The sequence below is a fragment of the Mus caroli genome, chromosome 2, assembly GCF_900094665.2.
Source record: "Mus caroli chromosome 2, CAROLI_EIJ_v1.1, whole genome shotgun sequence".
NCBI lineage: Eukaryota > Metazoa > Chordata > Mammalia > Rodentia > Muridae > Mus > Mus caroli.
Window position 1 is genome coordinate 149,743,710 of NC_034571.1, and position 15,754 is coordinate 149,759,463.

Below are 15,754 nucleotides of genomic sequence, written 5' to 3' on the forward strand. Positions count from 1 at the left end.
GTTTGAGAAAGGCTGTCTTCCTCCACCACACAGGCCAGCCTGCAGATTTGTAGGGATCTGGCTCTCTCAGGTGCACCCCACAGCTAACTGGCGGTCAAGGCTGGCACATCAATGTCCCTGGTCCCTACATTTCCTGAAGCATACCTGGAGTCATGCCCTTGACAGAGTTGTTTAGTCACCTGTCACTCTGCATATTGAGACAGAAATGACCTGTTTTGTTTCTGGAATCTCGGATCCCATTCATTTTTTCCTGCTAATTCAAAACAGTGTGAGCTATGCTACAAGCTGCTGACATTTCTGATTCACTGGCCATTTCTGCTGGGGAAAGGACTGACATGGGCTTTGCTGCTTGGCCGGCATCCGTGTTCTTGGGAGCGGCAAGGGCACAGATGTTCAAGTTGCATCCTGGTCTGTAAAAGGGAAGAAATGTATCCCCCTATAGCGTCTCTGACAGACCGCCATTTTCCTCCTGTTTCCCAGGGCCAGGCTGTTCTTCCCTCCTTCCTGCCAGCCCTCACCCAGCTGCCCTAATGATATTTCTTAAAATCTGAATTTTAATTATGCCCTACATCACATTTAAAGTGCATTTGAAATATTTTTAATTACCTTAATTTTAATTAGATGCAGCAATTAGGGTAAATGTCATCGTCTTCAAAGTACGAGTTTTCTTGCAAGTGGTTCCGGGAACTTGCAGTTAACTTGCTGTCTTTGCCATGGTGACTTCCCCAAGGCCGCACCCGCTTATCTGTGATCTGTAATGGAAATTCTTCAGGAAACGGTTGTTAACGATTTACTGTTGTACAGCTGTAACTGCCCGCAACACCTTACCATGAATAAACAATTTCATGGCTGTCATGACTTCAATTTTTAATCTTTTTTTAACTCTTCATTTATCACAGAGGACCATACATGGCTGGTGTGTTCCTACTAAGCACAGGTCATCTCTGCTTTGTTCTTCTCTGAGGAAACATAAATGATGGGGATTTTAATTGGATCTGAGTCTGGTTTGTTGTAACCTTAAGAGGCAGTGGATGGGAGGCAACAGCTTGTGCCTCGTCCTTCAGTCCTTTCAACCGTGAGAAGCTGCTGAACAGTTGATCCTGGCTCTCCGCACCACTGCCGCTGCTGAGGGCTCGTCAGCTGTCTCGCTGTCCCCCAGAGGCTGGGTTATGGGCTGGATGCAGAGTAGAACTCTGGTCTGTGAGGAGAGGGGGAGGGGACCCACCTTACATTGCATTAAATGTGTTTAGAAGAAGCACAAGGTGGAACCAAACAGCTGCTGCCCTCTCAAAATATTTTATTTTTAAATAATATCCTATAACATAAATGATTTGAGCATTTTTAGAGTGCCAACAACACCCTCACCCCTCCTTTATTGGGTGTGAACTGTTTGGAGCATTGCTATAGGAAAATAGAAGCCCACAAGAAAACATAGAGAATCATCTAACCTGGGCCCATAGTGGCCCACAGAGACTGAACCGCCAACAGAGAGCACTCATGGGATGGAGCAGGCTCTGTATTTGACTCTGTGGCCCACCTTTGGATTCCCCTTGCAATGCCTAGCCACAGTAGGAGGAGATGCCCTTCGTCCTACTGCAGCTCGGCCTGCCAAGGTGGGTTGATAGCCATGGAAGGCCTCCCTTTTTCTGAGACTTTTCTGAAGAGAAAAGTCTGGGGAAATGCGGGGGGAGGGAGAGTGAGGGAGACAGGGAGATGCTGCAGTTGGGATGTAAAGTAAATAAATTAATTTTTAAAAGTAAAAGCAAAGATGTGAAAGATAGTTTTCTAAGATATTACTAGCCACAGTTTGTTTCTGGTCCAGTGTTTTCTTAATTTATTTGAAGAAAGGAAGAGGAATACCTCAAGGAGAGAGTACAGTAGTGAAATCACCACAGATGGTAGCTGGCCACCCCTTCTATGACAAACTTCTAAAACAGTCCTCATAGCAACAAGGTTGTAAGCATCCTGTTACTGTGTCATTTGCCATGCTCTTGACTGAGTGTCCAGTCTGTGTGACCTTGCTGAAGTCATTGTGGTAGATTTGACTCCTCTCCGGTTCTTCCATTATATGCTGTTGTACACTACTAAGAAGCAAGGGACAGCCCCAGTGGCTAAGAGCAAAGCACCCAGATTACTGCCTGGTGCATGTTGGGAGGCGCCCTTGTAGCCATACGCTCAGGAAATGCCCTTGGAGCTCTAAGGAGGGCAATGTCCTCCCTGGCTTGGGGCCAGTCAAGGAGCTGAGGGTTAGAGATAGGAAGCTTCTGATGGATGCGAAGGAGGGCGGTGCAGGTTTCTCAGTGCTCTACTGTCTCCCGGGCAACTGTGCTGCCAGCCTATACTCATCCGGATGTGTCCTGATACCTGACACTAGATTTCTTAATCTAGAAAGAGGAAGGAAGGTAACTGTGCCTGCTGCTCTGCAGCAAGGGATCAGGCCGTCCAACCAGAATGTATTCCTTCTGCCCCCTCCCCTGCACTTGTGATGCAGAAAAAGAGAGTTGTGATGTTTAGCTGCATGTGCAGGAAGGGAGGAGTTGGTCCATATTTCCCTGGTGGCAGGGGGACAGCTCCTTCTTGTGCTTTAGGGAGTGATGGTTATCACTGTTTTCTAAGCTAGCTATTGGCACAGTCTTTAGCAAGCTGGAGAACTTGTAGCGTTGCCCTTGCTGTGTTATAAAGAATTACGGTGGGAATTTGGAAAAGGAGCAGACTTGGTTTTCTTAGACCAACAGGGATCAATTGAACTTGAGCAGTTTGGTCTGGGAGTGCTAAAGTGGAACCAACTGACTGAGACATCATATTATCCCAGAGAGTGTGCACTGTAGTCTAGGGTGCCTTGTGTTATAGACCCAGCATTAATGAGCAAGAACAGGGCTGGGAAGGCTTAAGCTGCCGAGGGGCCTTCTTTCTAATTGGACTGGGAGGGAGCCGGTTCCTGCTCTGCTGCTCTCCGGCAAGCCCTGTCTAAAAAGACGTGCATATCTTGAGTTGTTGGCTTTTTAGGAGCCAGTCTCAATCTGATATTTCCAGACTCAAAATCACAACAGAAAGAATTGTCTTATTTTCTTCACGTGTCACACAACTTCCCAGATAATGCCTCCTGAGCCGCCACCCTTGTTTTTGGAGTCAGGTGATATGTTGTAAAGAACATGTCTAGATTTGGCTTACAAATAACAAGCTAAAGTGACAGGCTAGGAAAGTAGAGCCATCTCACCATAACTCTTGATCTTGCTTGTAGCTGTGAGGAAGTCCTGTCTTCCAAGGCTACAGAGGGTGTGGCCTGCATTGGACACTTCCTCTGTGGCTAGTCAGTCGGTGCCTGTGGGTGTGAGTAGGCACCCAGTGTTGATAGAGTATGTGCTCTCCATATCGTTTGATTTAGGGTCAATATAACTAGAAGAATCCAGATCCTGCCTGGGCAACATTGTGCTACTATTTTCAAAGGAGAAAACCATATTGTCTGTTTTTGAAATTCATCTGCATTAATTCAGCTATATCTAATCACTACCTGACCCACAGAGAAAAACAGAAATATTTTTGTTAAAGAAAGCCACATTCGCTGTGTTAAATCACATATATCCTTCGAATCTATTCTGGTTTGTCTTCTTTAAATGACTTTTAAGAAGCCATCTGTTTGGTGCTCCTTATTCTTCTTCCTCCTCTTTTTTAATCATTTTGTTCCTTGTGGACACATCTCTGTGGATATTAATAAGATTAACAGTTTCTGAACCAATACTAAGGAGGATCAGGCCCCAAACCAAATATCTACAGCCAAAACACACAACAGAAGGAAGCAGCACCCTTGTCCAAAAGCCTCTGTGTGAGGGGCTGTTCATGCCCCGCTGGTCTTTTCCACTTCACTGTATTGCCCCGGGAGTGGGCAGATGCAGGGGGAACAAGTGGGGTGGCCCTTTTACTCAGCATGACAAAATAGACTCTTAAACCAAACCAAACTGTGTTTTAGCCATCCTCAGAGAGACAGGCTCTCTGTTTTCCTGTTATGCTTAGATGGGCAAGCTTTTACCTTGTGCAGTTGCGATTACCTGCAGTGGAGAAGCTTGTCTCCATGCCCAGTGTCTGCCTATGGAAGAGACTCCTTGTCTGTCCATCTTTAGTCCTGGTCCGTCCTTGTTCCTATTTCTGGTCTTCAAATGACCTTCCTTCTTGTGGTCATATTATTTTCCCTAGAAGTTGATGGTCATAATTATGGTCTCTTTATTGGCTTCTGAAATGTTATTTTGGGAAAGTTGAGGATTTATATAAAATCAGTGGGGGATCAGATAAGATGTTTGTTAGACCTAGTGAATAGCTTACTCTCAAATTAGGCAGGAAAGTAAGCCAGGAAAAGAGTCTACTAGAGCATTCTATGAAACGACTTTTCTTGGTAGAAAGAAAGACATTGGGTTCCCATATAAAGCTACTTACATTATCAATTTTCTAACTTAAATCCTATAACTGATGTGAAACATTGGCACACGCTGTGAGACTAAACAAAGATAAGTAAGATCTGCCCTAAAGATCTTAGAAGCAACAACAGTTAGGTCTTCCAAACCAGTATGACCCAGAAAGGAGACTGTAGAGGCTGTCAGAAGAATGAGGCCCACAGTGATTGCTCTGGGCTCTTGTATATAAAAACTTGAGTTTTAACTTACACGACCTTGGAAGGTCTGCCTCTTTTCTTTCTTACAGCCATACAGGGACATCAGTTGGGCATAGGTGATCACCCAGATTTTACAGGTAAGGAAGCAAAGACATAAAGAAATAGAGGGGCTTGTGCAAGGTTATATGGCTGTTGTTGACTATCAGACCGTTCTGCTCATCAAAGCAAAGATGAGCATGTTATGACCCCTGACCTCAGATTTTTGCTGACTCATCCATCACCCAGCCAGGTGCAATAAACCCATCACTAAGTTGAAATATTTAAAGACAAAAATGTTGTGTAGAACTTCTAGGCTACCACATGTATTCTAGCAAGAGCATACAGGTGGAATATGGGCATCACTCTCATGATCTGATGCCAGCTGGAAGTTACAGCTCATGGCTCTGCCCAGCATGGAGCAGAATGGTGTACTGCCTATTAATAGTGTGGAGAAGATCAAATCCCAAAGTCTAGATGTATTTTCCGCTGAACATATCCTTTCACACCTTGGTAAAGTCAGCAGATTGAAAATCAAATAAACCATCATGAGTTGGTGGCCATCTTGAGTCTATTTTATGATTAATTATGCATACTAATTAATACGTAATCATTCCTGCTGCCATTCAAGGGATAGGATGATACTACTTATTGTACCTGGTTCAGATCCTTTCCTATATACAAGCGACTATGGTAGATGAATGATGGGGTCAGTGGGTAGATGCAGAGATCGTCTGCTGGGTACATAGAGCAGTCATTGGACAGATAGAGGCTCTGTGGGTGGATAGGAAAACCAGTGCACAGGTGGAGAGATGGGAAGGGAGGGAGGGAGGAGTGGGTTGGTGTATGGATTGAGGGATGGGTGGATGGGTTAGTAGATAGATGGAGGTGTGGGTAGATGATAGATGAAGGGATGGGTGGGCTATTGGAAGAAGGGGGGGAGAAAAGGATGGGTTGTGGATGGATAGAGGGATAGACGAATGGGTGCGTGGGTAGATAGATGTTAGATAGAATGTTGCTGTGTATATTAAGTAAGCATGGTGATGGGTTATCACTCCTAAGACCTTTTCGAGAGTTTAAATGTGGGAGTCCCTTAGATGAAGAGTTATTAACTTTTTTTTTTTTTTTTTTTGGTTTCAAGGTGTTTATTGTAGAAAGGCAGAGAGAAAGAGTAGAGAAACAGAGGGTGGCCGTGGCCATGTGGAGAGAAGGGAAGAGGGAGCAAGAGGGCTAGAGAGAAAGCAAGAGAGGCAAGAGTGAGTTATTAACATTTTATCCTTTAGCCTAAGACTTTTAATAATTTATGGTAGAAATAAATACTGGGGCGTTCTTTCCTGATTACAGTAATTCCCTTAAACCAGAATTTACCTGAGTCTAGCTGTGCTTGAGCCATGCATCAGTGTGAAAGGCGTGGCGCGGTGTTATGGCTGGGACTAAGGATTATGGCCTGGAATGCTCCCTTGGCTCTTGTGATGTGGATATGATATGTACTTTGCACTTTGACTTTCCAGTCTGTAAAATGAGGCTCGTACTTTACTGTGCAGTGCTGTTGTGAGAACTCAGTACCCGGCCCCTGGTCCAGTGGTGGTGTTTAAAATGGTGGCTTTATGATGGAGATTGTTTTGGCTTTCGTGGAGAACAAACCTGCTTGCAGGGTAGCTCTGGGGTTTCTAGGCATTAATTTGTTAGCTCTTTAAAAGTTTAATGAAAATGACGTGTGTATTAGGATTTACTGTATATCAAGTATGACCCATGGTCTTTTATGTCAATAGCTTTCTGGTTACCTCATTTATAAAATGTGAAAGATTTTTGTCCAAAGACCTTTAAGCTCATTATCCTGTCTGTAGCACTTTTGCGGTTTGGGTAAATATCACCTTTAAGAGTAAAAGAGACATAAAAAGTGTAATTACTTATTCATGACAGCCATCTAGTCAGTAAACCTCCTTTTTTTTTTTTTTTTCCAGCAAAAGCTGTCCATAAAATGCCTAGGCTATCAGTTAGCAGCAGCATTTCTGCCATTCTTGTCAGTGTGTCCTGCCTCTTCTGTTTTTCTTTCTGTTGCAATGAGACTGTCCTGGCTTGATCTTGTCTCCAATTCTACACTCCCTGTGTGTTGCAGCTTTGGAGTGAGTCTCACTTCCCCACCAGCTGTGCACCCTGACCCCAGCTCTCGCAGCATATCATGCCCGCATGAGCCATAGCTTGCCTCTTCAGTTTGTTTTCTTTCTCTTTTAAAAAAATTGTGCTGTAGTAGCACACATCTTTAATCCCAGCACTCTCCCAGAAGGTAGAGAGGCAGGTGGATCTCTGAGTTCAAGGCCAGCCCAATCCACAGAAAGTTCCAGGACAGCCAAGGCTACACGAGGAAACCCTAGAAAAAGCAAACAAAAAAAAATTGGCTTTTATCTATCATATTCGTGTGTGTGCTAGCTTGCGCGTGCGTGCGTGCATGCTGAGAGCACCTGCACATGCATTCATGGAGACCACAGAAAGATTTTGGGTGTCCTGCTCTATTCCTCTCCCCTTGTTCCTGAGATACAGGGCTTTTACTAAAGCTTGAGCTAAGCTGATGGCTACATGCCCTATGAGCCTCCTGTCTCCCTTCCACCCCAACACCTGGCTTTTTATGTCTGTACAGGATCTGAACTCAGATCCTTGCGATTGCGCAGCGACTCCTCTTACCCATTGGGCTGCCCTCTCCAGCCCACTTATGCAGCCTTTTCTTCACCAAATTAGAACTTAGCCCCTAGTCCTCCACTCTCTCCCTTTCGTGTTTTGGTGAACTCCAGCATCTGTGCTTTTGATCCTGTGGTTTTGCTCCCTAGCTTACATGGACCTGTGTTCCTCATTGCCTGGTTTCTGGCCGGTGTCCTCTGAAGAAGCCATTCCCAAGCTCCTCACTCAGGTCATACGTAGAGTTTCCGGTCTGTGTCCTTGTTTGATACGTGTTACTTATTGCCTGCGGTATGAGATTGTTCCACAGAGGCGGAGACTGACAACCAGAGCCATGAATGGATTTGTCTTTACCACACTGCGGTGCTTTATTAACCATGGGCATTCAGTAAATGCAGGTTATGTGAGGGAGAAGAGAGACAGAGAAAAGTTTGGTTTTCTAGGGAAAGAAAGCTCTTTTCTACCCCTTCTTGTTTTCTTTTGCTTAAACTTCACACTCCTTTTCCTCTTTTTTTCCCATGATTTGATTCCATTGTACACATTGAAAACAATTACTTTAATTAGGCCTTTGGGGTAGGGGTGCATGTGTGCAGGTGCCTGTGGAAGCTAGAAATGCATTGGACCCCCTGGAGCAGCTGGAGTTACAGGGAGTTATGAGCTACTTGATGTAGGTGCTGGGAACTAATCTTGGGTCCTGTGCAAAAACAATATGTACTTCTAATTGTAAGTACACTCCTAACACACTCCTAACACTTACACCCCTAACACACGTACTCCTAACACTTACACTCATAGCACACTCCTAACACCTATACACCCTAAGCACTTACACTCCTAACACACACCTAACACTTACCGTCTTTCCAGCCCCATTGCTCACCTTCTTTGTATGGATCAAGGGAGTGTGGCTGGGGCTCAGCGCTGCCCTGTGGAAACTCTTTCCTTTCCAGTGCCCAGCAGTTTCATCCTGCTCTGGTCTCTGACGACCCCCTGGTAGGCACAGTTACTTTTCCAGCCTTTGCTGGTGAGCTGTGCCAGGCAGGTCCAATCATGCTGCATTTTGAGAGTTGAAGTTATGAGATAAGGATAAAGAGCTAGAAATGTAGCATCCCCAGATTTAAGGCTTGGAAATTATGAAAACACAGTAGCCCTGCAAACTAAGCTGTAAGTGAATCAGTTCATCTGCGTTCACTGAGACCTCCTGATGGAGGAAAGACCTGAGGGTGTTACAGATATACAGTGATGGTGGCCAGTGTACCCAAGGGGAGCCAAAAACTGAACAAGATGTCAGCAGGGCCTCAATGTGCATGGACTGACCTTAACGCTCATCACATGTGTCCATAGCTGTGGTCGATCTCCTCCAGGAGCTGACAGACATAGACACCCTCCACGAGAGTGAAGAAGGAGCAGAAGTTCTCATTGACGCCCTGGTAAGTAGCTCGCGCTTCAGGTTGTGTGGGATTGTGACGTGTTGGCCTTGGCCTTGCCACTCTGCTCAAGGGGCATCCGTAGAATGCTGGCTAGAGCTGGATGGAGGTGGTGCAGAAATGCAGCTGGTGGGGCGCGTTCTTCTGCAGGACTGTGAGGGAAGAGACGAGAGGAGCCCAGCGCCTACTAACCAAGTGCTCTAGGCAGGACTTTTCTCCTTCCCTAGCTCTGCTTATTCCTCCCCACGTCCTCCTGGAAGTGGAGGCGCAGGAGAGGGGGAACAACAGCATTTCTGTAGTCTCTCTTCTCTCTGATTCTGTCTTTCCCTCACTCGCTGGGTTGCTACTAAGCTTTTGATAGAGGGATCTCACAGATGTTTGCTTTCTGCCTTGAGCTTTATGATTGCAGCGAGGATGGACATTGTTACTTACTATACACAGATAGGTCGTCAGGGAGACAGGGAGCGTTAGAAATGAAGAGCAACCTGAGATCTCTCTTTTTTTTTTGTTTTGTTTTGTTTTTTAGTATAGAATAGAATAGAATTTATTCAGGGCATGGGGAGGGGAGTTAAGAGGGTAGCAGAGGCAGAAAAAGGCAGAGAGAAGGAGAGAGTAGAGAAATGGGGGCCGACCATGGCCATGTGTGTTGGGGGAAGGGAATTGCTGAGATCTCTTGTAGGTGAGAACGGCATCCCATGCTGAGTTAGTTTGTTTGTTATAGGGTCTCACTATGTAATTCTGGCTAGCCTGGAACTTGATTTGTAGACTAGGCTGGCCTCAAACTCTCAGAGATCTGAACTCACAGATCTCTGCCTGCCTTTGCTTTCTCTGTGTTTGAATTAAAGATTTGCATCGCCATATGTGTGAAGCCAAGGCCAAGCCTCAGACATCACTCACTTCCTCAGCGGTTACCTAGGCTGCACCAAGGCAACCCCTGTTATCAGGTCCCAGCTTGACATATGAGAAAGCCCAGAGACACATGGACTCCTCCTGCTGGGCCCCTCAGCCTGGCCTGTGTCCACTGAAGCAAAAACTTGATTGCATGCTCTGATCCCTACCTGATGAGGGAGGCCTCCAGACTGAAGAGGCACTACAGCTAGCCAGTGGGGGAGGCAGATCTGGTCTAGCCTCTTCCCCTAATTTTGATGGCAGTTCATTCTGCTCACTGCTAGGGACTCTGAGCTTCCCTTTCCTTTTGTCCTCTTCTGCCTCTTCTCTCTGATAAGAATGATGGCAAGTGTTGCTTTCTGAGCAGTCTGTAATTTCTCAGAAGCCACTGCAGCCATTCATGATAGGCTCATTAAGCTGCCTTCTGGTCCCACCCACAGACCTAGGGGATCAAGGTAGCTGGACTGGGAACTCCAGTGCCTGGGAGACGCCTCTGCAGTACGACCTGCCACTTCTCTTAAGGTTCTCAGCACCAGATCTTCCCCCACACTGAGCTCACTGTTGATGTGGTATAAGTGGAGGGGTTGGCAACCCTTTGGAGATGAAGGGACTGTCTCTGAGCCCGGCTGAAGTCCAGCAGGACCCCGTGCTGCTAGTGTGAAATTTCTATGGCTGGTTTCCTTTCAGGCTCCTTCCTAGAGTGAGCTTCCACTTTCATGGGCTTTGAGACCTTTATTTTTCCTTAGAACCACTGTACAGACAGGGAAGGATTCTGCCGGGGCAGCCTTTGTTTTGAGGAGCATTTGTCGCAAGGCTGTGGCACTCCCTCCTGCACTGTCTCTCCACAGTGTCATTTGTGCAGTCTTACCTTCCAGAGGTTAATTATGGTGGCCCTGTGTGCGCCTTCCTGCCTAGTCCCTGGGCTGGTTTTAATTACCGTCCTTTGCCTGTGTGAATGGAGAAGATGAGAGGAGAACAGCCAGCCAGGCGGCTGCTGTGAACCTACATAGAAGCAGCAGCTCGCACAAAGCCCCCTTTGTGTCTCCGTGTTGCCAAGCCCACCAACAAAGGCTGCATCTTGCAGATTTTATTGTCTGTCTGGAAGGGAACAGTCCCTCCTCAGTCTTGGGAGCCATTAGGTAGCTGCTGTGCAGGATTTCCTGTTTGTTTGGGATTTTTTATGATTATATTATTTTAAGATTTTGGCTCTTACGGCTTTATCCTGGTGGGGCTTTTGTGAATCACAGACACTGCATTCTGGAGTCCAGTATGTTATTTGCTTGTCTGCTACCACTCAGAAGCCGTCGGTAAATATCAGTGGGCAGAGCTGGAGAGGCGGCTTCCGTTTATCTCACCCTCGTGCCACATTGAGGAAGAAGTTTGATAAGTATTCTCATATTACAAGGGTTGAGTTGTCGTCATAGTTTTAATTTGGGGCCAATATTGGAAGCCTGGACTCGCTGGAGCAGAGGCTAGAGGGCATGTGGCAGGATTTATTATGGCGTGCAGTTTGCAGTTATTGCCTTGGTCTTTTTCCCAGTTGGAAGTCCCAGCAATAGAGTAGCACATTTGTGAGCAAAGTGCTGTCCTGGCAGTCTTGGGAATCTTTGGGGTTTTAAATTTTGGATCACATTCATTGCTGTTCTGTATACACAAAGGGAGTATTTGTGCTTTGGAACAAATCAATTTAGGAGCCTGGAAGATGGACTTCTCTGGAGATCATAGATGTGAGGTTTATTGCGTTGGTGAGAACTCCCTGACTCACCCCTCCACAGCCATGTGGTTCCTGAGTGCAGTGACCAGACAGTGGATGGCCTGCAGTGAGTGCCTCCCCCAGCCTCAGCTCAGTCTTTGAAGCTTTTCCATCTCATCTCCCCAGCAGAGACCTGGGAACTGACACGTTGCATTAGAGCTTCTGTGGGCCAGTTTGTCTTTCCCAAGTTGTGGTCCCACTGGGGGACTGGTCAGGGCTGCAGCTCTGCCACTCACTGTGTGCCCTGTGAAGGTTGCTTTCCCTTCCGTGTTGTGTCTCACATGTTTGTCCCACAGTGTACCTGTGAGGCATCAATACGTATTTAGAGATCTTTAGGGCACCCACTACTTGCTGGCTGTTTTCCAGGACTGGTGGAGATCCAGCAGTTTGTAAATGTCAGGTGATGGTGAGAAGCGTCATCTACCACATGGTGACATGTTTGTGGATGTTTGTTGAACAGTTTTCAGTTTGAAAATGTTTCAGAAAGCATTTTCAGTAATTATTTTTAAATATTTGGATGCTTCGGTCTAAATAAGACATCCAAAGATGGAGGCTTTGTTTAAAGAAAACAGCAATGAGGATACAGGCCAGGAGGTTGAGAAGGCAGACTCTGTGGGATGAAGAGTAGGGCTGGTCAGATCTGGGGCCAAGCCAACAGAATTTCAGATTGTGCGGAGGAGTCATACAGAGCAGGGTAAAGAGCCGCTGAGGCGTGAAGCTGCCTGAGACCCGCATCTTCTGTAGACTGGAGCAAGTGTACCTTTGATATAAAGAGCCTGGGGACTCCCTTCCACACCCATCCTTGCCCTCAGTCAGCCCTTCTCAGATGCCCAGTCCTGAGTGCAGGCCGTGGTCTGCCTTGGTCTGATGTGCTGCTTGCTTTGTGCTGCTCAGGTGCAGCCAAGCTGAGGGTCTCCTGATGCTTGTTACCAAAGCAGAACTCACCAGGTCTTCATTCACTTGATGCTCACTGCGTGCTGACTTCCTCTTGGTCCTAGAAACTGGCTGCTTGTAGCTCCCAGTATGGCTGATAGGGTCTCTGCTCTCAGGGAGTGAAACAAGAAATGGAGAAACCGATAAACCACCACAGTGTCTCATGGTCATGCAGGGGATGAAAATGGGATGGCTGAGTGTGTGGAGGTCTGGTTAGACCTGGTTCTCTAGAAAGGCCTGTCTTAGTCAGGGTTTCTATTCCTGCATGAACATCATGACCAAGAAGCAAGTTGGGGAGGAAAGGGTTTATTCAGCTCACATTTTCCATACTGCTGTTTATCACCAAAGGAAGTCAGGACTGGAACTCAAGCAGGTCAGGAAGCAGGAGCTGATGCAGAGGCCATAGAGGGATGTTACTTACTGGCTTGCTTCCTCTGGCTTGCTCAGCTTGCTTTCTTATAGAACCCAAGACTACCAGCCCAGGGATTGAACCACCCACAATGGGCCCCCCACCCCCACCCCTTGATCACTAATTGAGAAAATGCCATACCTGGATCTCATGGAGGCATTTCCTCACCTGAAGCTCCTTTTTCTGTGATAACTCCAGCTTGTGTCAAGTTGACACAAAACCAACCAGTACAGGCCTGAGTTCTGGGTACAAGAAGAAGCCAGCCATTCAAAATGGCCAAGAGCAGTGTAGGACAGGGAAGAGACCAAGGTGAGAATGAGCTTGGCACCAGGGAGAATGAGAGGAGCTACTTGGTGTGGGGGAGTGGTTCTGCGTCCTGTAGTCCTCTGTGAAATCGTCTGCATGGGCAGACTGTAGGCATGTGATTGGCAAGTGTCTGTCTAGATGTTTAGAACAACCGACAGGCAGCTGTGGGTGGGGAGTGGGAGGGCAGGAATGGAGGCCCATATCTCAAGAGGTGACTGTAGGCTTGCTTTTAGTATTATGGCATTCCAAACTTATTTGATCAAGATCCCTTCCACATGTTTGGGGGTTATTTTGTTATTTTTTTAAACATGACATTTCTGAAACGAGTTGTGGGTGGAAGAACTCCAATCTAGCTCTTGAGTGTCATGGAGTGGGCTGGGTAGAAAAGGAATCCTCTTCAGACCCTCTCATCTGCCTGTTTCCCTCTTTCCTCCTTTTCTCTTATATCTTTCTTCTTTGGTCAAGTGGAAAAAGATGTCTGATCATGCCCTCAAACCTCCTCGTAGTGAGACCTGCTGTTTGGGGACCTGCTAACAAGCAGAAATAACCAGAGACTTATCAGAAACTGCCAGGCCTCAGAGAGACCTCATTTCCAAAGCCAGGGCTGCTCTGGCTGGTGCTTTAATCCCCACGCAGGATTTGTTTTTAGTTTCAGACTTGGTCACAGATCCAGAAAATTGAAGGTAGGCCGGAGGCTGGAGGAAGTAGGCAGAATGCTAATTTGCACGCCTTACCAGCCGACTCCAGAGCCATGCATAATACAAATACTTTCCTAAGGGTTTTCTGAGCTAAATGTATTTTGACTGCTCTCGGCCCTCCTGCAATCAGATAAAATTGTATCTAACCCAACTAAACATTGAGTTTCACACTTTGCAAGCTTAAAAAGTCTGCCTGTTGGAAGTTAGATTTCTGTAACAAGAAAAAAGACTTTCCTCCAGCCAGACACCCACCAACCGTATCCACTTGGCTCTAGGATCTAAGTGCTGCTCACCACCACCGTCCTGCCAGTTTCCAGACAGCAGAGATGGCAAACATAACTAAGAATCAGGGGAAGAGACAAATAATGCAGATAAAGCCGGCCATGCCGTCTTGTTTGTAGCAGTGACAAGCCGTGTGCCGCCCAGCAGAGCTGTGATGTTTGCCACTTCTGAATTGGGGGAGATAGGGGAGTTAGTTAGGGTGGTTTAGGAAAAACTAAGTTGTGGATGCTCTGTGCCCCCAGATGTTTTCTGCTTTCTTTGCCATGCATAAATGATTCAGTTTATTAAGGGAAACACTTTAATGTTCTTATTGGCTGTGAGACTTGAGAGCACGATTGTGTATCCCTGGGAGAAGGGGGAGAGCAGCTCATTTTCTGTTGCAGCCCTTCCAGCTCTGGCACCAGCTCCTCTCCAGTGGGCTCCGTCCCCAGCCCTTCCCCAAGGCACTAGAGAGAGCTCAGAAAGCATCACTGACTAGCAACTGGGTGTGCAGACAGACCACTAATTCCAGATTTTCTTCATGTCCAGATGTTGCCCCTGAGTCTCAGAAAGTCCCAGAAAGAACAGAGGCTGTATTTGTCTTCTCCTCCCTGTCACCCTTAGGCTCTGTCAAACCAGGTCTGTAGAGTGCAGTTCACTGCGATCTTCTTCCTCCTCTCTGTCTTTCTGTTCTCACTGAGGTAGCAGAGCTGCTCACTGCTGCCCCAGCTCTATGGCTCTGGCCAGGCTGCCTAACTTCTGTGAGCCTTTGTTGTGCTCTGTGAGTGAGAATTGTGAGCTTTATGCCAGGGTAGATGGAACACTGACTGAGAGCACACAGTGACTGCATAAGTTGATTTGGTGAGGTAAGTTTCTCAGGTTTGTGCAGAGTTGTTCAAGACCTTAAAGTGAGCCAGGGTCAGAGAACAAAACCCGATGCAAACTTGATTGTGGGCATTTTGAGTTGTTCCTTTAGCCAAAAGTAGTGCGCCCTGGCCCCCCCCCCCCCCATTGTCCTGCGATTGCTGTAGGATTGATTCTTCTTTATCCTCACTTCCTGTGTAAGGCAAGCAAGGCAGTGGGAAGGGGGAGGGAGGCTGTACCCAGCTCTCCAGTCTTCCTAGATGCCTGATCACAGCTGTCTTAGCTAAAGAGTCTCTTCCCCAGGAGAGAAAACCAGGGCTGCCTTCCCTCCTTCCTTCCCTGCATGCCCTGGGGTTGCCCACAGGCAGTCCCCCAGAGCCTGTTGTACAGATGGCAGTGTAAAGGAGGAAAGGCTCTCTTCAAGATCCTAGAAGGAAGCCTGACTTTGGTGTCGCTCCTTGGCAGATGTGTGTATTCTGTAGCTACTGTGGGTCCAGTACCTACCTCAAAAGGTGTGAATCAAGTAAGAGCTGGAAGCATGCTTTACCCAATGCCTCGTGCCCTGTTTTTCCATCATGTGTAGGTACTGCTGAGGCAGAGCTTGGGGGAGGGGAGGTGGGATGATGACCATGAGAACCTTGCATTCACTAGCTTTGTAACCCTGCCTTTTCCTTTGTGCCACTTATCTCTGGCTTGCCCAGCCGGGATCAGGACTAACGTGGGGTTAGGAAGCCGTTAAGACCCCTTCCTTGCCTCGGGGTGCCTTGAAGAGGCCATGGGTTGAGAGAGCACTGCAGGCTGCCAGTTCTGCACTCAGTTTGTTCATTTGAATGGAGAGCTGTGACTAGGGGAATGGGGACATTTGGGGATTAACCTGTGATGTGTTCTTCTCTTCCTTTGCTT

At 47.0% G+C, this 15,754-nt stretch overlaps 1 protein-coding gene across 1 annotated transcript in view; it reads left to right on the forward strand.

Moving 5' to 3' along the window:
* The window catches only part of Ctnnbl1 (catenin beta like 1), a 158,905-nt gene that overhangs the window by 53,808 nt on the left and 89,343 nt on the right, over nucleotides 1–15,754 (forward strand). Inside the window, exon 5 of the mRNA XM_021154657.2 lies at nucleotides 8,645–8,742. Coding sequence (XP_021010316.1) covers nucleotides 8,645–8,742 — 98 coding nt within the window. The remainder of the gene's footprint in view (nucleotides 1–8,644; nucleotides 8,743–15,754) is intronic.